Source organism: Curcuma longa, unplaced genomic scaffold, assembly GCF_044706935.1.
Source record: "Curcuma longa cultivar G26 ecotype Majalengka, Jawa Barat unplaced genomic scaffold, ITB_CL_G26_1.1 utg2646_np1212_2152390_RagTag, whole genome shotgun sequence".
Classification (NCBI taxonomy): domain Eukaryota; kingdom Viridiplantae; phylum Streptophyta; class Magnoliopsida; order Zingiberales; family Zingiberaceae; genus Curcuma; species Curcuma longa.
In genome coordinates, this window is record NW_027435599.1 from 313,637 (window position 1) to 334,834 (window position 21,198).

The window sequence follows — 21,198 nt, forward strand, 5'->3', positions numbered from 1 at the left end:
AAAGTTTATTTTGCTTCCTCTCCTAGCCAAAAGTGTAGAATAGAGATAGCATACTATACTATGCTAAAGAAAATCTATGACTTTTGGTAATTTTTCTCACATATTTGTATTCTATGATCCGCCTCTTATTTGTTCCCTATGAGTAAGTGGAACCTTAATTTAAAATTATTAAAAATTAAACAATATAAATATATTTTATTATTTGAAAATAACTCATTAAGGAGGGGAACTTTAACATAACGGTAAAAATGATATTGTATTTTGTGCACCAAAGTTTAAACACTGATAAACACACGTAGGCACAAAGATAAGAACAAATAACACATCACCAAATCTAGTTAGATCGTTGCTATATAGGCAGATGACCAAAATTGGCTACCCGTTGGCAAAAAAGAAATTGAGTCCTTATCCTGAAGAATAAATATAATTAATCTTTTTGTAATGCTTCAATCATTTCTGATTGATCATGCAAAAAAAATCAGTAATGGATACAAACAAACAAAATGGCACACTGTTCCCGTCAGTGAATCAGACAAAATTTGCAGGATAAAAAATGTTTACGATATATATATATATATATATATATATATATATGAATGAATGAATGATCACTGAAAACGACAATCATCAAAATGAAGAAAATAAGATCGTATTTCATTCAACAGTCAAAAAAATGTTCAGAATCCAAATGCAGTATCAGAAACATCCTTCTGATTTTTCCAAGTGAGACGTTGTGGCACTCATGGGATCGACACAGCAGTGTGCCATTTTCGTAGAGCTGTTAGAGGCTTTAAACTCAAAATAAGTAACTAACTTAAATCAATTTGAATATCTAAAATGAATCAAACGGTTGAAATAGTTATTTAAGTTTGAATTGGTTTCTTTTTTATGAACTTGAGATTGATTGACTTAAATTAGATTCGGTTAGATATTATCAAGCTCTCAATTAATTTTTTTTATTATCTAAAATTTTCATATTTTTAAATTTAATTAGTTAGTGAGTTTGATATTATAAAATTATTTATTTATTTATCATATTTATAAAAATTTTATTGATGAATTAATATAATTTATAATTTTTTTAAGAACAATTCACAATCTGTAGTCTTCCATGTGAGTTTGAATTTTAGAGGGAAATTAGTCAATTGCCATATTTTCATTAGTTTGAATAAATATATTTGGGCCTATATCCATTGGGCCAAGGGCAAATGGACCGGCCCAAAACAATCTCAACCCAATCTTTACATGAATTTTTAATTTTTCCACTCTTTTACTAATATTCTTACAATTGATAGACTAGTGGCATGAATATGGCCATTTACATTGATTATTTCATGTTTTTATCCACATAGAAATTAATAACAAATTAACAATACCGTTTTTCCCCCCATTACAGAATCAATCATCAAGACACTACCAAACAAATTCAATCATATTTTTTTTGTCAAACTTAACTAATTTTAATAATGCCTAGACAAAACTATAAAAATATTCCCCTCCTTCCTAATTCTTTGGAATTATTCTTAGAACACGAACAATTCCAAGATGAACTGTGCATGCATAAAATGAATCCGATCCCGCTAAATTTTGATTACTAAAAGTTAAGATGGGAAAAGGGAAAAAAATGAGGACAAAAGAATAATAACAAGCCCCAAATTGCAATTTTCCAAAAGGACAAGAGCAGCCTTTAAGGCTCGTTTTTCAGATGGCTCCAATTATTTATATTAATTTCCATCCTGTCGAGTTATCTTCCTTATAATTACACCACAATATGATCGTCCTTCAGACATCAATCAATTTATGTGGGACAATATGTCACAAAAATCATTTTGTAGATAAGAATGTTTCTAACAAATAAACATAATTTTATTTATTTATTTATTTGTTTTTTTTTAATTATCTACTTTATTTATGGTCGATGGACAATTCAATGCGTGGCTCTCATATGGCCTAAAGAATCACACCGTTTTATTTATTTATTATCAATTGTAACTATTATAATTCATGGAAAATCTTGCGTCCTATTGCAACCTTCATTAAATTCAATTGTTGTTATGTTTGTATTAGTGAGGCAAGATGAAATCTAATCATTCATTTGCATAAAAAACATATATAAATTAAAACATTATAAAGTGTTTTTAGGTAATATAAAAGGCACATATGTGTTTTTTATGAATTCTTCTCAATTGTTTTTTCTTCACAAACTATTGATTACCTATTGTTTGCACAAGAGCTATAAATCACAAACATACATATTCCTTCTTATTTGAATGCCCTATGCATTTGTTATTATTTGGTATTTTTCACTTTCTATGTTTAAAAAAAACAATAACATTGTTGTGAAAATGGTAATACTAATAATTTATTTGAGAAAAACATTTACATTCTCTTTATTATATTTGTCTTTTTAATTTATTTTACATTTCTTTTAATTCAAGTGGGGCATGATATCTGACTGTTGAAATATTAGTTGAAAAGTTATATATCTTTATTTAATGATGTAGTCCATCACTCTGAGGGGATTAAAGAGATTATTAATGAAATGTACTATGCAACCAATTAAATGAACATATGTAGAACTATTTTATATGACCATAATCGACAATATGTATTTATAATGCATAATTATGGTTTTGATCGTTAACTAATATAATTGACCATCACATAATTATTATACCTTTTTTTGTTTGCAAAAGCATTAAAAAGACATCTTTCTATTGTATGCCTATTCACCATTCGAATTCAAATTATATATATATATATATATGTTATTTTGCAATGACAACTTAAAATTTTACTTTTTCCATGAAAATTATCTAAATATTATTTTATAAAATAAAAATGATCATGACAAAATACTATCAATCTATTTTTTTATAATATATTTCGATATAATATAAATCAATTTAAATATGATAAAAAAGTATCTTAATTATTGTATCGAAGCACGTCTATTTTCAATTAGTGGAAAAGACAAAAGACATTAAATATGGCCATTAATTTTAATTTGAAATTATTCCAAGTGTGTACATAAATATGTATCCAATCCTAATCACTAATAATTGAATAAAGATTGTGTTTGTGGAATTCTAAATTAACTAACTATTCCGTAATTATCTATTATTTATTTTTAAGTGTTTGCCACGTAATATTGTATCATAGAACATTATGTTTAAAATAATAAATATTTTAATTTTTATTTGAATATATTTTAAGGAATTTAAAAATGCAGGGTATGATATGAGAAATAGATACGCAAGCTAAAAATAGTAAAGCGCCGTTTTATTTACGACAATTATCCACCTCACAATAGCCACAAATATATATAATATGCAATGTATAGCCACTTACCTTAAATATATTCCTGCTAGTTGACTTTCTAAACCAGAAAACTTTACCTTGACTACATAGTCATTTTCTGCAACACCATAAAAAGTAAGGTGCCATTTATATATCATTTAAAACAAAATTTCTCTTTTTTTATTTCCATAAAGATTTACACAATCGATTGCTGTAAAAAACACCCAAAAAAGCAGTCAAAATCTAAAGACAAGAAAGTCAACGCCTGGCCATGCATGGCAACCAATGAGCAGGGAGAGGAGGAATCTAGGGTTCCTGTCTTTTCTCTAGCTCCCCGTTTCATCACCAAGAGCAAATCGGACGGTCAGATTGCACTCTTTTATCATCGGCTCCACATCCAACGGTGATAGATCGAAGCTACCTTATATTGTCAAAAACACCAAATTAAGTGACTGGACGCTCCCATTCAATTTCAGATCCGGTCCAAACTTCATTGCACTTTTTTGTCATCACCGAAACATCCGACGTCCCGATCTCACCGATTTATCATCACTGCCAGATCGAACGGCCACAGAGAGCATGTCAAGATTAAGTAATACAAGCAACTTCGTAGTGTTGAGGATGTCGGTGCCTGCATGCTCCCATTTAATCCTTGGATCCCGCATAATCAATATTGCACGGCATCATCATCACGGCCACCGTTTAATCATCATCTTCGCATCCAACGGCTATCTAGAGTATTGTAAAATCATGCCTCAGAAACTGCTTTGCAGCATCGAGAAGTCGGTGCGTGCACGCGCCCATTTATTTTAATCCCTCCACGCTCGCCGGCGCGCTCCAGCTACCGGAGACGCGCACCACCGCCTCCGCCACCACCTCAACTTGTGAGCCAATCAATCCCTCCCCGATCCGACGGTACCCGGTTCAAGCGCTCCGAATCCTGAACCGGACCGGTGACAAATCCGTAAGTATCTACCTTCCTGCAAGTTTATAGCCCTCTTGGATCGCCTTCTTCCCATCTATCCTCCGCCTTTCTTCCTCCTCAATCTTCGTGCCGTCGCCATCGCTGTCTCACTTCCATCCTTTTCATTTGGTAAATTTCTTCATTTTTTATTGATTTTTTAATTTGTTAATCCGAAAAAAATAGTAGTTTGGTGTCCGAAAGCTGAAACAGAGCCATTAACTTTGACCGAGGAGTAAGACTCCTGCGAAGTCAAACTCTTTTTAATGGTCATGTTAGATTTGGATCTTTGCTCTTGTTTAAAATCCGAAGAAATGAAAATCTGCGCTCAAAGACATGCCCTTGTAGGGTCGGATGAACAGGGACGAAGGTTGATCTATTGGTTGTTCTTATTCGTGTTTCTGCTGTTGTTATTATTGATGTGTGAGGCAACCGAAGAGTCCAAAATTACGGCCTTTTTAATCGATAGCGTTTGATCGTGTATCCTAGATCGAAACCATCTTTTTGTGGGGGGTTCGAGTTGATTTTTTTTTTCTTTTTTGAGGAAAGAAAGGAGGTGATCAGGAAAAGTAGACGGAAAAGGTTTGCCTTTTTGATCTCTTTTTCAGATAAAGGAAAGAGGGAGGCGGAGTTGGAGGGGGTTTTGCAGTAAAGTTCGTCGCTTTTCGTTCTCTGATCAGTGATCGCTCCGTTTCTGCTTCTTTCCATAGTTTTGTGCAGTGTCTTTTGATCTGTACCCACCTTTTCGCTTCTTCTGATCACTGTTGATCGAGTTCATATCAGCCAGAGTTGGTAAAAACTTGATCTTGGGCTGGGGATTGAGATTATGAGAGCGCAATCGAGCGAGGTGGAGAGGGATCAGGCCGGAGAGAAAAAGGAAGCGTCTTGGAAGAGCTTTGGGGGCAAATCGGCGGCGGCGATGACCGTCGGGAAGTTGTCTCCGCCGCGACTAAGATTGTCCGGCGATGCTGGTTTTATCTCTTCCGGCCTCTCTCTCGGACTGGTAATTTACTGAAAGTTGATAGCGATTTTTTTGCAAAGTTTGCTTCATACGGCCCCTTTTTGTCGTGCAGCGAATGATGGCCGGCGGCGGTGGCAGTGACGGAGATTCCGCCAAGCGGAACCGAGAAGATGAGAATGAAAGCAGATCGGGCAGCGACAACTTGGAAGCTATCTCCGGCGACGATCTGGACCAGGAGAACAACAACAATAGTAATTCTCGCAAGAAGAAGCGATACCATCGTCACACTCCGCAGCAGATTCAAGAACTCGAAGCGTAAGCGCGATCGATAGATGATTTGATTTAATTTTCTTTTCTTTTTCTTGCTGATCAATTGATGTACATACAGATTGTTCAAAGGGTGTCCTCACCCCGACGAGAAGCAACGGCACGAGCTCAGCAAGCGGCTGTGCTTGGAGACTCGGCAAGTCAAGTTCTGGTTCCAGAACAGACGCACCCAAATGAAGGTGAAAATATTAATCTCCAGTGATTCATTGTTAAAAATTGCATTTTGATTCGATTTCTGCGTTGAAAATTGAATTTTGATGCGATCGATTGTGTACGTAGACTCAAATCGAGCGGCACGAGAATACGATTCTTCGGCAAGAGAACGACAAGCTGCGGGCGGAGAACATGGCGATCCGTGAGGCGATGTGTAGTCCGGTGTGCGACAACTGCGGGTCTCCGACGGTGCTCGGAGAGATCTCGATGGAAGAGCAGCAGCTCCGCATCGAGAATGCGCGACTCAAGGAGGAGCTCGGTCGCGTCTGCACCCTCGCCAGCAGGTTCCTCGGCAAGCCCATCGATATCTCCTCCATGCAGGCGCCGAGTTCCATGCTCGAGCTCGGCGTGGGGATGACAAACAGCTTCGCGGTGGCACCTTCCATCACCGTTTTGCCGGAATACGACCCGTTGATGAGTTCGATGGCGACGCCACCTCTGCCGACGATGGGAAGCGATCAGAGCTTGGTGGTCGACCTTGCGCTGGCCGCGATGGATGAGCTCGTCGCCATGGGGCAGATGGAGGAGCCGCTTTGGGTCCGGAGCTTCGTGGACGGCGTCGCCGGAGCAGAAACTCTCAACCACGAGCAGTACCACCGAAGCTTCCGCCGCCTCATCATGCCATCGCCGGCCGCGTATGTGTCGGAGGCGTCGAGGGAAACCGCAATCGTGCTAATAAGCAGCGTCGCCCTCGTCGAGACCTTCATGGATCCCGTAATACAATCAATCTTTTCTTCGTATTAATTACATAAGATTCGATTATATTCCATTAATTACTAAAAATTTCCATCAAATTCTGTAGAATCGATGGGCCGAAATGTTCTTTACCATCGTCGCCAAAGCGACTGCAACCGAAGTAATATCCAGCGGCGTCGCCGGAACAAGAGACGGCGCGCTTCAAATCGTGAGCGATCCATAAACTGCAGTTTGTTTTCATTATTCTCATCAGATTTTGATTAAAATTTCATAATTTAGATGCGAGCGGAGTTGCAAATCTTGTCGCCATTGGTAGCGGTCCGCGAGGTGAGCTTCCTCAGGTTTTGTAAGCAGCACGCCGACGGCGTTTGGGCCATCGTGGACATCTCCGTCGACGGCGGCCTTGCTTCTTCGAACTGCCGGCGACTGCCCTCCGGTTGCTTGGTGCAAGACATGCCCAATGGCTACTCCAAGGTTCAAATTTTCCCCTTTTCCGAATTTTATATTTCTCGTTTTCTAATTTTTTATTGTTCATGCCAAATCTTGTGATTCATGAGAAAAAGAAAGAAAAATCTTAATGGCGATGCCGTATCGGAACATAGGTGATATGGGTGGAGCACGCAGAGTACGACGAAGCTGGAGTCCATCCGATGTACCGGTCGCTGCTTCGCTCCGGCCTCGGGTTCGGCGCCGGAAGATGGCTCGCCGGCCTTCATCGCCGGTGCGAGTCGCTCGGCCTGCTCATGTCTCCTGCCGCGGTCTCCGGCGACGATACCGGTATGGGTTGTTTTATTTGCCGGCGTCGTTAGCTTTCGGCGCGCGATTGATTACTCGTTCACTGCATTTAGCGGCGGCGATGATGGCCGGCGTCGGGCGGCGGAGAATAATGAAGCTCGCACAGCGGATGACGCTGGCGTTCTGCGCGGGAGTAGTGCGCCGGCCCGCAGTGGCGGCGGCAGGGGAGTGGAGCGCGGTGGAGCAGGTGGCGATGGAGGAGGCGCAGTCGGCGGAGGAGGCGGTGCGGGTGTCGATGCGGAAGAGCGTGACGGAGGCAGGGGAGCCGCCGGGGGTGGTGCTGAGCGCCGCCACCGCTGTGTGGTTGCCGGTGGCCCCGCGCCGGCTCTTCGACTTCCTCCGCGACGCGGGATTCCGGTGCCGATGGGACATCCTCGCCAACGGTGGGTCCGTCTACGAGATGGCCCACGTCGCCACCTCCGCCAGCGATTCCGTCAACGCCGTGTCCTTACTGCGCTCCTCCGTATGCACAATTACAATCACATCCATTTTTTTTTAAAAAAAAATACAAATAAAAAACAATTTAATTTTTATTATTTTTGTCCAGACAACGCAGCAGTTGATCCTGCAAGAGACGTGCAGCGACGCCGCCGGCGCGACGGTGGTGTACGCGGCGGTGGACGCCCCGGCCGTGCACCACATGATGAACGGCGGCGACGACGGCTTCGTGGCGATCCTGCCCTCCGGCTTCGCCATCCTCCCCGACGCCGAGACCTCCGCCGGAGGCTCCCTTCTGACCGTGGCGTTCCAAGTCAGTCACCGGACGGCGGAGCTGACGGCGGAGTCGCTGGAGACTGTCAACGGCCTCGTCTCCTGCACGCTGCTCAAGATCAAGGCCGCCCTCCACTGCGACGTCCACTGAGCAACAAACCAAATTAATCAAGATCATTGACGTCTAATCAATAATTATTCGATGTGGATTAAGCAATAATTAAACTCCTGTAAATAATTTATTCATTACATGGATATCGATCTTCGTTTCATCTCCTTTTTTTTTATATTGATTTAATTGCCAAATTCTTCAAAATTTGATCGTGAAATATATTAATAATAGCACTGGTGAGCATTGAAGGCGCTGACAGGGTTGGCCTGCAGCTACAATTTAATGCTTTCACTGATTAGGGTTTTCAAATTTGGACTGGAGTTGTGATTTTTTTTCTACTTTTTTTTATCTGATTGGATCAGTCAATAGATTTTGTTCGATTAAGATTGTCAGGACCCAAATTTGGGAAAAAATTATTGTTCAATCTTGATTTAGCAAGTTTAATAAGATAGGTCATAATTAGGGCTCTTTGCAATGCTTTTTGTTGCCCATTTTTCTGAGAAGAACTGCAATGCTGCATTTTGCTTGTTTTTCTAATGAATAATTCGGGTTTTATTCAATTAGGATTGACATATATCTATCATTTTGTCATTCAAGTTGAAAAATATATATTTGTTAGATTTAATGTAATTCTCGTTCTTTAGAATGTCTTAGTTTAGTTAAGTATTTTATTAATATCAATCATCTTAGGTTAGTAATGTATTAAATGCTGGCGATTCACAATCAGTACCATCTATTGAGGTATGTATGATTTATTAGGGTTTGAATGTCGCTCTTCACAAAATTTTTGATTGTTTTTACAATGTTGGGTTCGTCTTCATGGATGAAACACGATGCATTTTAGGTTTAAAAATCCAAAAATAAGTAGATTTGCATAGCTTTTGATACTCATTGTAGCAACTTAAAAACCCTAATAAAAAATCAAAATCCAACCTAATCACCACCTTCATGCCATTGCCATTGTATATATCTATCTCAAACATAAATACACAACGTAAAAAGTAAATACACACGTAACGATAGTACGATCACCCCAAACTTATGAACTGATCATAATCTATCACCCCGACAAGGGAAAGAGATGGTCAGTGAAGACAGAACACACTGATTATTACTATTGCAGAAATGGCAAACTCATGTTCCATTATTTATTTATACGTTAATTATTTATTAATTAATTTTTTAAAAAAAAATTGAAGGGACCTATCTCACTTGTCACATGCCATGCAGCCAAAAGCGACATAACAAGTACTGAGATATGCATGCAGAGTCGACCCCAGTGAATAATGAAAAATCATCATGATCATCACGTAGTTAATTAATTTCCAGCATTTAATTAATCTTAATTCAATTCCCTCCCTGTCTGAGTACAAATCCCAGTTCAACTCATGCAACACAGTAGTAGTAAAGTGAGCAACCCTTCAATCAAACACCACGGTCATGATTCAGACCTGACTGTGTGTTTCAGAATATAATCCTTTAGACAATGATTAGGGGTTCATGATTTGGTCATCCCTTCCGGTCCGGCCGATCGATCGATGACCGAGTGCCGTCAGCTAGCCGTCTCGCGTAACTTGAGAATCCTAGGGAGAATTTACACAAAGGTTTCGAGGAGACAAAGGAGCTTTTGTCGTATGGAATGCCTTGCCTTGTCACTGAAATTGTAAAACATTTTGAGATTCATTCACTGTTGCAATAACACATGACAATTCGGAATGTTTATTGCTAAATGAGTCGCATCCGACCCTTTCAATAGTTCAATTACAGTAAGTGCACGATGCTACATTTTGGTCGAGAAGTGATTGTTTAGGTTGGTAATTAATTAGGGATGACCAATTTAACCGACTCGTACTCTACCGGTACCGAATCGACCACGGACCACATTGTCGACCGTCCTTGTGTATCACATGGTGAGATATGTAACTAAAACACAAGTTGAAAAGATAAAATGGAAGTGTTTTTACCAGGATGAGTGTGACTGAAGTCTAGGGTTTGAGTAGACATGTGCATGTTGATCACTGAAGTGTTTTTGCTTCCAGAAATCTGCTTCAGGATTCGCATTGAGTGTCTGTTTTGGCCTTTTCTGTTTTGGAATTTATTGCTGCAAATAATAACAATACTAATAATAGTAAAAGAATGCCATAATTTGGATATATCATATGGAAAATGGATTGGGAATTACACTCGTTCATGCATTACATGCTTCAATTCTATTTACCAATTGAATTTCATGTAAATTTTATATCTACGATTAATAATATTTAAATTTATTAAATTATTTTAAAAATAATAGATATTCTATATCTATCCTATTTCTTATAATAAAAAAAAGATTACTGAATTTTGTGACATGGAAGAATGTTGCAATTTCATAACAGAAAAACTCTGAGCCCAATTGAGGCCCAAATACAAGAAAATTAACTTATGATTATTTAAGGTCGTAGAAGATCGTATTACTTGTAGATAATACTATTTTACCATATGTTTTAGCTAATACTTTTTTATTTTTTTTAATTATCCACCGATATAAATTTTTAATTGATATTAACTGATTAATCTTAACATTTGCCAAAAAATTCGAACTCAAATTAAAAATAATAATTATCTCTCGCTATACATAATTGATCTTTTCCCGATTGAGTCTAGTCAACTAAACGAGTGTTAGAGTACGAGTAATTGTGTCAAAAAATGACGACATCCAACTAAGCCCCTTTCGACTAATTAATAAACAAAACTTATTTAAAATGGTTAATTTTAGTCCTTCTGTTAATGAGCGACAAATCACCTAATAATTCAAAATTAATAATAAAATAAAAAATTTATCTTACCTGAAAAAAATATTCATCACACAGGAAAATTAAAATTGAAAACAAAATTAATTTGATGTGTACAAAATCTAAGCTATACATCAAATTAATTAGTTGCGGAACTCTGGCAAAAAAGAAGATGTTTATTTAATTAATAGAGAGAAAAGTAAAGCACCCATTTCCCGACTACCCAAATGTACCCACGGCCTTACTACCACTGAGCTACAAGCTGTTCCTTTTTTACTAAAAAAAAAAAAACGAGGATGAAGGTCAAAGTCAAACAAGGTTTTAGTAAGGAGACTGCTGGATATTCTCCTACACACAGGTTTTTAAAGAAGATCGAAGCAGAGCTTCAAGACTAAAACTCAAAGAAAAGAAGAGCAAGCCATATTCTTTTCAAATAGACAGATATATATTCAGATTTCAAATGAACATACATATCTCAACAATTAACACATCTCAGAGCTATCTATCTATGCAACTGAACTGGCTGTTACTTCAACTGGAGACATACAGACACAATTGTAAAAGAACATGCATAATTTTTTAACACGCTGAATGGTTTGACACGCAACTGATTAATATTTGATGTGTAGTTTCTATGTTCCTTTTTCATGTGTGGCCTTAATTTTGTGTGCTAAATAAATTAGGAGAAGCAGTAGCCCGGCGAACAAAATCATGGATGTGATGATCGTTAGGAAAAGCAGGAAGGGGATAAGGAGTGCCAACCGGGAGAGGACAGAGAGCACAAGGGTGACCCCGGAGAAGCCCATCATCTTCTTCTGCACCTTGGCGAGCTGGGCGCCGGGATGGCTGAGGATGGAGTAGTAGATGAGGCCGACGGCGGCGATGAGGGAGAGGAAGGCGAGGGCGGTGCTGGCAGCGTAGAGGACGACCCGGTCTGCGTGGTCGATGGAGTAGGGGTTGGTCAGCAGAAGCGTGACGGAGATGGCGAGGAGGGCGATCGCCCAGGTGTATGCCATCTTGCCCACGCGCTTGAAGTCGCTGTCGTCGTTCGGGGCGGAGGCGGCCGGAGGCAGAGGCGGAGACGGAGGCGGTGGACTTTGGGGATTAGTCTGCTCCTCCGGGGAGGGTTCACCGATGACTCCTTCACCAGAGAAGTGTTCGACGTTGTGGGACATGGCGTCTTCGATATCGGCGAGAACCGATCGAGCTTTTTTTATAGAATGAGGAGACTGTTGCTACTACCAAAATGCATTATGCTCCTGTTCTTTCAAGTCCAAAATCGAGTCCGCATGACGTAAGATCTTACGTCCGTCCATGTATTCTTTTCTTTCAAATTTAACCTTCAAAAACCTCGAATTCAAAACACCTAACAAATATTAAAAAAAAAAAAAAAAAGAGATCGCCATCCAACCCGTCTAATATATGCTCCTGAGCAAATTTACAAATTAAGCAAGAAAAATGATATAAATTCTACCATGAAATTAAAAAACGTTAGATATATGATTTATGTCATTTTGAAAGATGTTTTAAACAAAGATTTTGCCAAGCACACGGGTGAAATCTTGTATGATTTTTTTATAGATATTTTTAAACGAAGATGTTTTAAAATGCGTGCACGATTGAACATATAATTAGATGTTCTCAAAACGAATGATAAACTATAAGACTGTCTAGTAGTATGATTGGTATGTGTAAGACTGCAACTGTAAAGCGGTTTGGGTGTTAGTCGTGCGGCTACCATGTGTCAGGCGTACGTTATCTTCCGCAGCTCCCAACCTTTGTGGGTGGTGTACACAAGGTTATGTCCGCAAGGCCGCTCGTACGCATGTATCAAATTTCCCATTCGGTCCGTCGGGGAAGCTGACTAATCGTAGGCTGAATGGTACCCTGAGTGCTTGATCGAATGCTAGCTAGGCCATTCAACTTACTTGGGTACTCGGATCACTAGGTGCTCGATCGAGCCATATGAGACTAAAAGTCTCATGCACATTCTCAACATAGAACTAATTACTTTCATGCACATTAGAATTTATTTTCATATATTTTTTATCCACATTTCTGACAAAATTTCCTTACTCTCGTATTTATAACACGTACAGCATGGCTACCGCTCGCTGCCGCTTGGTCTCTGAGCCTTGGTGAATGCTCTCGTATCTGTAACATGGCGTTGGCGATCGAGAGCATTCAGAGAAAAGAGCATCGCTGCCTGGCTACTGCTCACTGCCTCTTGGTCTCTAATCCTTAACATGTCTTTCTTTCTTACTTGCTGTCTTATTTGTAACAAGCGTTTGACGACAGCATCTGGGAAATTTCCATTTCTTTGCTTGAAATTTCTGCGAAATTTCCTCCTTGCTTGAAATTTCTGCGAAATTTCATGAAACTTCGGAATTTTTATCCTCAACTCTGCTTTCTCATCCTTATCCTTCTCGTCGTCTTTCTTCTTCAATTACGCGTTTAAGGGAACTAGAGAAAAGTCAATTACGCGTTAAAGGGAATTAGAGAAAAGTCAACAATTACGCGTGTTCGTCCAGATCGCCTGCTGACGTGCCCTGCTGACGGCCAAGATACCGACGGTATCATTCTTTCGCCGACTTGCTTTGCTTGACTGACGTAGGAAAAGTCAACTGAGGCTTTCCACTTCTGAGACAGACATTTATAGGCTTGACCCGTGGGCCAAACCCTGCCCAACCCAACTGTGGCCTAACACAACATGACTCGTCCTATTACAAGTTGCGTTGGACCTAAATCCAGTCAGGTTGCACGTGACCCGACAAAATATGAACCTTTAGTAATATTTAAACAACTTGCCCATATCTACACGTCTGATCCTATTGGAACTAACCCCTTCAATCTGTCTAATTGATTCATCCAGATAAATTAACTTAATTCAAACAATCTATTTGACCAACCAAAACCTTCCAAACACAATAAGGTTTCGAATGATCCAACTAATTACTTAGTCAATTACATGATCACTCTGCCTATATTACACAATCTATCATCCCTTCTTCCCGCCTAACTTGCTCGGCCAAGCCCATTCAACTTGTTCAGCTTATCAAGTTTGCTTAATTTGTCTAACCCATCTGACTTACGATTAGGTCAAACAAATACATTATTTACAATCAAATAGTTATTTTTTTAATCATAATTATTATAAGAAATAGCTATAAAATAATCTTTACAATCAAATATAAACAATTATTCACAAAAGAAAGCCAGATATCAACTATGGGTGTAGGCATACTATTTTGGGAAAGTAAGAGTCCAGGATGGACATTTTATTAGGTTACACATAAAATATATATATGTTTCAATTATAGTAGGATAAACTGTTGAACTCCACTTGATTAATTTTGAAGATAAACTATTTTTGATTGTCTATCAGATGGATAAATCCAAAGAACAATTTATGTCCACTTGAAACTAACCTTTGAAATATTCACTTATCTATGACATGGATTTAATTTTAATTTTAAAATCAAACGGTGCAGAATTGGAAGATTAATTCCCTTTCTTAGTTTGTCTCAAGGTAAATAAAGACTAGAGAAGTAAACTTGTTGGAAATAAGATTAAGTGAAGATTTCCAACAAATTTACTTCTCTAGTCTTTATTTACCTTGAGACAAACTAAGAAAGGGGAATTAATCTTCAAATCTTCTATTTACTTAACATCGTATGGATAAGGGTTCATTGTATAACACTCTCCTCTAAGAGGAGAGGAACTCGTAGATAAGTATTACATATACATCATCTATTCAGTTTTGGTTGGATGAACTAAAATTCAACATAAATTGAAGAGAGAAACTCATAGCTAAGCATTATACATACATTTGAGTGCTAACTCGATTATACCTGTGGGGATAATAGAAGAAGGCAAAGATGAAAACAAAGGATACAAATTAAGATGCAAATTTAATTAATCTGTTCCAGAGCACAATGTATATACACATTTGTGAATAATTTCCCATTTGATCTGTCGGGGATGCTGACTAATCGTAGGCGAATGGTTCCCTGAGTGCTTGATCGAGTGCTAGGCCATTCAACTTACTTGGATACTCGGATCACTCGGTGCTCGAGCCACATGAGACCATGCACATTTTCAATATAGAACTAAACTTTCATGCACATTAGAATTTATTTTCATATATTTTTTATCCACATTTCTAACAAATTAAAAATTCCTTACTCTCGTATTTATAACACGTACAGCATGGCTACCGCTCGCTGCCGCTTGGTCTCCGATCCTTGGTGAATGCTCTCGATCGTATTTGTAACATGGCGTTGGCGATCGAGAGCATTCAGAGAAGAGCTGCTCGCTGCCGCTTGGTTAACAATGTGTGTCCTCTCTCTTATATTGTAACCAGCGTTTGACGACAGCATCTGCGAAATTTCCATTTCTTTGCTTTGAAATTTCCTCCTTTGAATTTTTATCCTCAACTCTGCTTTCTCATCCTTATCCTTCTCGTCGTTCTTCTAGAACTAAGCGTATGACGACAGCATCTGGGAAATTTCCATTTCTTTGCTTGAAATTTCTGCGAAATTTCCTCCTCGCTTGAAATTTCTGAGAAATTTCCTCCTTTGAATTTCCTCGTCACTTGAAATTTCTGAGAAATTTCCTCCTCGCTTGAAATTTCTGAGAAATTTCCTCCTCAATTTCTGAGAAATTTCCTCGCTTGAAATTTCTGAGAAATTTCCTCCTCGCTTGAAATTTCTGAGAAATTTCATGAAATTTCGGAATTTTTATCCTCAACTCTGCTTTCTTTTTCTTCTTCTTCTCGTCTTTCTTCTTGAATTACGCGTCAGAGAACTAGAGAAAAGTCAACAATTACGCGTTTGACTGACGTAGGAAAAGTCAACTGAGGCTTTCCTTGATTTCTGAGATAGACATGTATAGGCTTGACCCGTGGGCCAAACCCTGCCTAGCCCAACTGTGCCCTAGCTAGAGCGCGGACCAAGCCCATCTGTGGCCTAACACAACATGACTTGTCCTATCACTAGTTGTGTTGGACCTAAATCCAGTCAGGCTGCACATGACCCGACAAAATTTGAACCTTTAGTTCTATTTAAACAATTTGCCCATATTTACACCTCTGATCCTATTGAAACTAACCCGTCAATCTGTCTAATTGATTCATTCAAACATTCTATTTGACCAACCAAAACCTTCCAACACAATAAGGTTTCGAATGATCCAACTAATTACTTAGTCAATTACATGATCACTCTACCTATATTACATAATCTATCATCCCTTCTTCCCGCCTAACTTGCTCGGCCTGTTGGGCCTTCAAGCCCATTCAACTTGCTCAGCTTATCAAGTTTGCTTAATTTGTCTAAACCATCTGATTTACGATTAGGTCAAACAAGTACATTATTTACAATATAGAATAGATAAGTAGTTATTCCTGGAATAACTTAGGAAATAATTATTTTTTAACATAATTATTATAAGAGATAGCTACAAAATAATCTTTGCAATCAAATATAAATAATCATTCACAAAAGAAAGCCAGATGTCAACTATGGGTGTAGGCAGGCTAATTTGGGTTAGTAAGAAGAGCCCAGGATGGACATTTTACTAGGTTACACATAAAATATATATATCTTTCAATTATAGCTAAGTAGGATAAACTGTTGAACTTCACTCGATATATAGACGATTTCTTTTTTGATTCGTCTATTAAATAAGTACAATTTATACCTACTTAAAACTATCATTCGAAATATTCATTTATATATAGTTCCAACAAGTTTACTTCTATAGTCTTTATTTAATTACCTTGAGACAAACTAAGAAAGGGAATTAAACTTCAAATCTTCTATTTACTTAACATCGTATGGATAAGGGTTCATTGTATAAGAGGAGAGGAACTCATAGATAAGTATTAGATATATATCTCTATTCATTGCCACCATCTACGTCGATCCTAAAGTGACGTAGACGGTGACGACGGCAACCGCCATGCCGTCGGTCATGCGGTTGCTTCCTTCCCTGACGAAACCGCGCGTACTTCCTCAACCCACCCTTCAGTCCTGGGTAAACAATGGCATGATGGGGTGATGGGATTCCTGACTCAGCTATAAAAGGAAGGTGGCCAGGCCGATCGAACTCGATTCATCCAGCAAATCATTCTCTCCTAACTTCCTTCTCCTCTGCTATCATTACTAATCATCGATCATCCCTTCAGATTCATGGACGGCGTCCATCTTCCTGCTATTCCAGTCCCCGGCCTGCTCGAGCCTCGGCCTCCCTGTTCCTGGGAGACTCCTCAGTTTCCTCGGCTTCTTAGTCGTCGTCAGGTACTCCTTCTTCATCATCCACGCCGTCGACCAGGCGCAACCGTCGCCGTCGGCCATGTTCTCCTCCTCCTCCTCCTCTTTCACTGTGGAACATGAACAACTGTTGACGTACTACCTGGTGTGGACGCTGGGCTTTCCTCGCCATGCTGCCGCCGCCGTTGCTCCACAATTCTCCGCGCCTGATGCCGTTGGCAGGCACCCACCAGGTCATCCTCTACGACTATACGGCGCCTTGTGCGTGTGCAGATTTTTCTCTGTTTTTTTTTACTCGAACAATTTTTTTTTAAAAAAAAATTCTTCATGTTTCCCCTTTTTTTAGCTCGAGTAGAAAAAATTGTAGCCGAGAAAAAGTGATCGATAGGAAAGTTGCCCTCTCTTCATTGTCGAGTTGTACATGTACTTATATCTCTCGCTCTCCTGCGTGTATCCTATAATGTCACGGTATAGTATAAGCCACCGTTGGATCTAATGTATAAGCAAAACAATGTATAGCAACCGTTGGATCTAAAGCATCATAATTTTTAGAGACAAACATCGAAGGATAAAAAATTTATTGCGCTCTCCAAAAGAGTGAATTTGCATCGTAATTTGTATCATCAACTCTGTTTTCTCAACCTTGTTACCCAATTACGTGATTAGTAAGATTTCTCTTGTGTTCGGAAGAATTAGAGTTAAGAAATTTATTTTTTTATTTGTCCATTTCACAATTATGTGTAAAAGAAAAAATGACAGCCCGGTGCACGAGGCTCTTGCCTTGCGGGGTCGGGAAAAGGATCACACAATTATGTATAAAAGAACATCTCATAAAAACACAAGGAAATGGTGGGTAAGGCGGTCAAAACAGATCTACTGGGCCGGGCTCTGTTTGAGCCGAGTGGCTCTTTATTTAATTGGGTCACGCCATCTATCTCTGGCCCGACCCATGGATCAGGCCCGTCCTGAGCTCTCTTACTTACCAACAATAGCCTGTCTACCTGCTGCATACATCCAGATGAATAAATATTTAATCCTCTAAAAAATTTCATGAAATAATTGTTTTTATTATGGATTGTAGAGATGTTTTTTTAATACCTATTATTATAATTGATTGATTAATCAATCAATTTACTAATTATATGATTGATTGATTTAATCGATTAATTAGTTAATTAATTGAGATTAATCAACGCATGAGGCACTGCAAATGCATACGCTTCTCTTGTTTGTTTGCACGTTTCTTCTTGCGTGCGTAAACTATGTTTTAAAAATTAAAATAACATTGTATTTGGATGAGATGAGAGAAGATTTATTAAATAAGGAAAGTAAAATATTTATATTTTTTTATTTGAAAAAAATAAAAGATTTATTAACATAACATATATTATTTTATTTAAAAAAAGAACGAAAATTAAATATATAAAATTATAAAAATATCATTACTTTTTAAAAAAGATAACGAGCGTAGAGGAAAACTATAAAATTTCATTAATATTGCATATAAAAATTAAAATATAGAAGATTTTAAAATAAATAACGTATGTTTTTTTAATAAGTCTTTGTCATTAGAGTAAAAGAAGAATAATATTATGGCTATCTGTCTGTATCCTTTTGAGTCTTATTCTTGAAATTAAAGATTTACAATGAAGGTTGACGTCGATGTCGATGTTGTGGAGTGCGAGTGGTTGGACACTAGACGATAACAACACACGTTGAATGAGAAGCGACGGTACAAAAATGAAATATTTAAATAGCTGAATTAATATTTTAAGATAGATATAAAATTAGAATAAAATATTTTTAAATTTTCTTTTTTCTTCTTTATATTTTAAATCAGAGTATAAAAAAATTTAATGATTTATGAACAGGGAGGAAGGGTAGAAAAGGATAAAGAAAGGATAAGGAAGGAAGATAAGAAGAGGGTTTGGATTTTTTTTTTCTTTCACTTTAATTTTGCATAAAGTTCCAGAATGTTTACGAAATTATAACTTGGCCTCTTTGAATTTTCCAAATGATATAACAGGTTGTCCCACAGTCAATGGTCACACCCTCCATCTCGCCATCCCAGGCCGTGGATCATACGACAAAGATTCGTTTTCGAATAAAGAAAGAAAAAATAAATTATTCATAGATTATTTATCCTCTCGGTTAGGGTATTTATTATACTAATTTATTTTCTTCTTCTTCATCCGACTTGGTCTACTTGCGTTCAGTTCATCTCGTCGGAACTTTCAATGCGGTCACACCCCGGTCGTCGGCGACATTGACATTTATATGGAGCATTTATACTAAATAATTCTTACACAATTACAATTGTAGAAGTTACTAATATAAAAAATAAAAATGGTATTAAAGAATAATATTATAATAATTATAAAATAGTTATTATACATTATCACTGTTAATATTAGTTATTATAACCGTGTTGGAAATAATAGATATTTTTGAAATAAGATATACTCTTGACTTTATTATTTTTTAAAAAAGATATTCTTTTAATGATTTATATAATTTGGGATGTATTTTTTATTTTCATCCGTTGTTTCTTTTTTTTTTGTTAAATTAATACAACTAAATTTATTGAAACTCCTTTTTTCCCTTCGTTCCTAGTTCATCCACTTCTTCCATCTTCAATGACATAACGTCGTCTTTGCCGATCAACGTAATCAAAGAAGAGGTAAATAAAGTCGACAGTGAACTAAATCTAGTCATAATCTCTTCTGTAAAAAACAAAAATTCAGCAGTCTTATACAATCGATCTCATAATCATTTGTGAGTTAAAATAAATCGAAAAACTGTAATTGATCATGACAAAAAGGATATTATCTTAATTTCATCAAAATTTCAAATTCTTATTCTTTTTTATAACTTTACTTCATCGTAACTCACTCAGTTATACCTCGAGGACATCGTTTTCCATAATCGAGTCTAAGTCAACTAAACGCCTTAAGCGTAATTGCGTCGAAAAATGACGACATCCCATTACCGTGCTGGTCAACATGTTTTCCTTGTTCTATATAAATCATCTGCAAAATAAAATGCAGAATCGAACATTCTGAGGTGTATTTTTGAAAGAATTATAAAACATATAGGAGGTGCAAAATGAAAATGTTCTCATTGCGATATAATTAATAAGCAGTCGGCCATCCGACGTTTGCCTCATCGCTTAATATCCTCCTGCGGTCGAAGCCGCATCACCCACCATGTCTTCCCCACTCTTCTCTGATCCCCAAACCCAACCGGACAGTCATCCCATACACAACGCCTCCGCCCCCGTGGCGAGCGACTTCAAACGCCAGAACGAGACGGCCTTATCCTGGTCGTACATCCTCATCGCCATCTTCTTCACGCTTCGGGTGAACTCCCCCAACCTGGCCTACTACTACGGCGACCTGTTCGTCCTCTGCGCCACGATGGCCATTCTCGAATACCTTTGCTTATTCACCGCCATCGGCATCTTCTGCTACTCCAGCACCGGCCGAACCAGCGCCGAGCTCGCGAAGGCGCAGAAGACGGTACTGACCTCCTCCAAATTGATCCTTTTGCTCGATTTCGTCTGCCACTTGGCACTCTGGTTTCCCTTCCTGTCCTTCCTACTGATCACGGTAGCCAAGTCTGCCCAGTGGATCCTTTTTCCCTATTTCCTCTATGGCTTGGCACACCTGTTTCCCTCCCTGTCCTTCCTACCGATCACGGTAGCCGCGCCTGCCAAGTGGATCCTTTTGCTCTATTTCCTCTACGGCTTGGCACACCGGTTTCCCTTCCTGGCGATCACGGTAGCCGCGGCTGTGCTCGCCCGGTTAGTGCTTTTCCCACTTCACAGAGCACAAGTCAGTACTCCTGCGCTGCTCTGACTACGATGAAAAGAAAAATCGAAGCTATACATCAAATTAAACTCAGTTGCGTATCAAACCGTACGTTCGGCGTGTTAAGATTATGTATGTTCTTTGTCATTGTTATATATGTAACTAGCTAGTTTCGATTGTGGTTGTTCACGTCTCCAGTCCAAGTAATAGTCAGTTCAGTTGCATAGATATATATAGCTCTATCTCTTAATTTGAAATGAATATGGC

The 21,198-nt window shown here is 38.5% G+C and overlaps 2 protein-coding genes and 1 long non-coding RNA gene across 3 annotated transcripts; 1 reads left to right on the forward strand and 2 right to left on the reverse strand.

Moving 5' to 3' along the window:
- Positions 1-4,583: 4,583 nt before the first annotated feature.
- LOC141819967 (homeobox-leucine zipper protein ROC5-like) lies at positions 4,584-8,241 on the forward strand. The gene is made up of 9 exons (XM_074707238.1): positions 4,584-5,264; positions 5,335-5,537; positions 5,611-5,728; positions 5,829-6,476; positions 6,565-6,666; positions 6,738-6,932; positions 7,061-7,235; positions 7,307-7,716; positions 7,801-8,241. Exons 1-9 carry the CDS (start codon positions 5,088-5,090, stop codon positions 8,113-8,115), a joined length of 2,343 nt encoding a protein of 780 aa, XP_074563339.1. The 5' UTR covers positions 4,584-5,087; the 3' UTR covers positions 8,116-8,241.
- A 1,119-nt stretch (positions 8,242-9,360) lies between these two features.
- Positions 9,361-10,639, reverse strand: LOC141819849 (uncharacterized). The gene is made up of 2 exons (XR_012601102.1): positions 10,041-10,639; positions 9,361-9,731 (listed from the first exon to the last, which is right to left on the reverse strand). It is a non-coding gene; the product is annotated as an uncharacterized LOC141819849 (long non-coding RNA).
- Positions 10,640-11,179: 540 nt separating this feature from the next.
- Positions 11,180-12,295, reverse strand: LOC141820076 (uncharacterized). The gene has a single exon (XM_074707360.1). It carries the CDS (start codon positions 12,023-12,025, stop codon positions 11,483-11,485), a length of 543 nt encoding a protein of 180 aa, XP_074563461.1. The 5' UTR covers positions 12,026-12,295; the 3' UTR covers positions 11,180-11,482.
- Between the last annotated feature and the right edge of the window lie 8,903 nt (positions 12,296-21,198).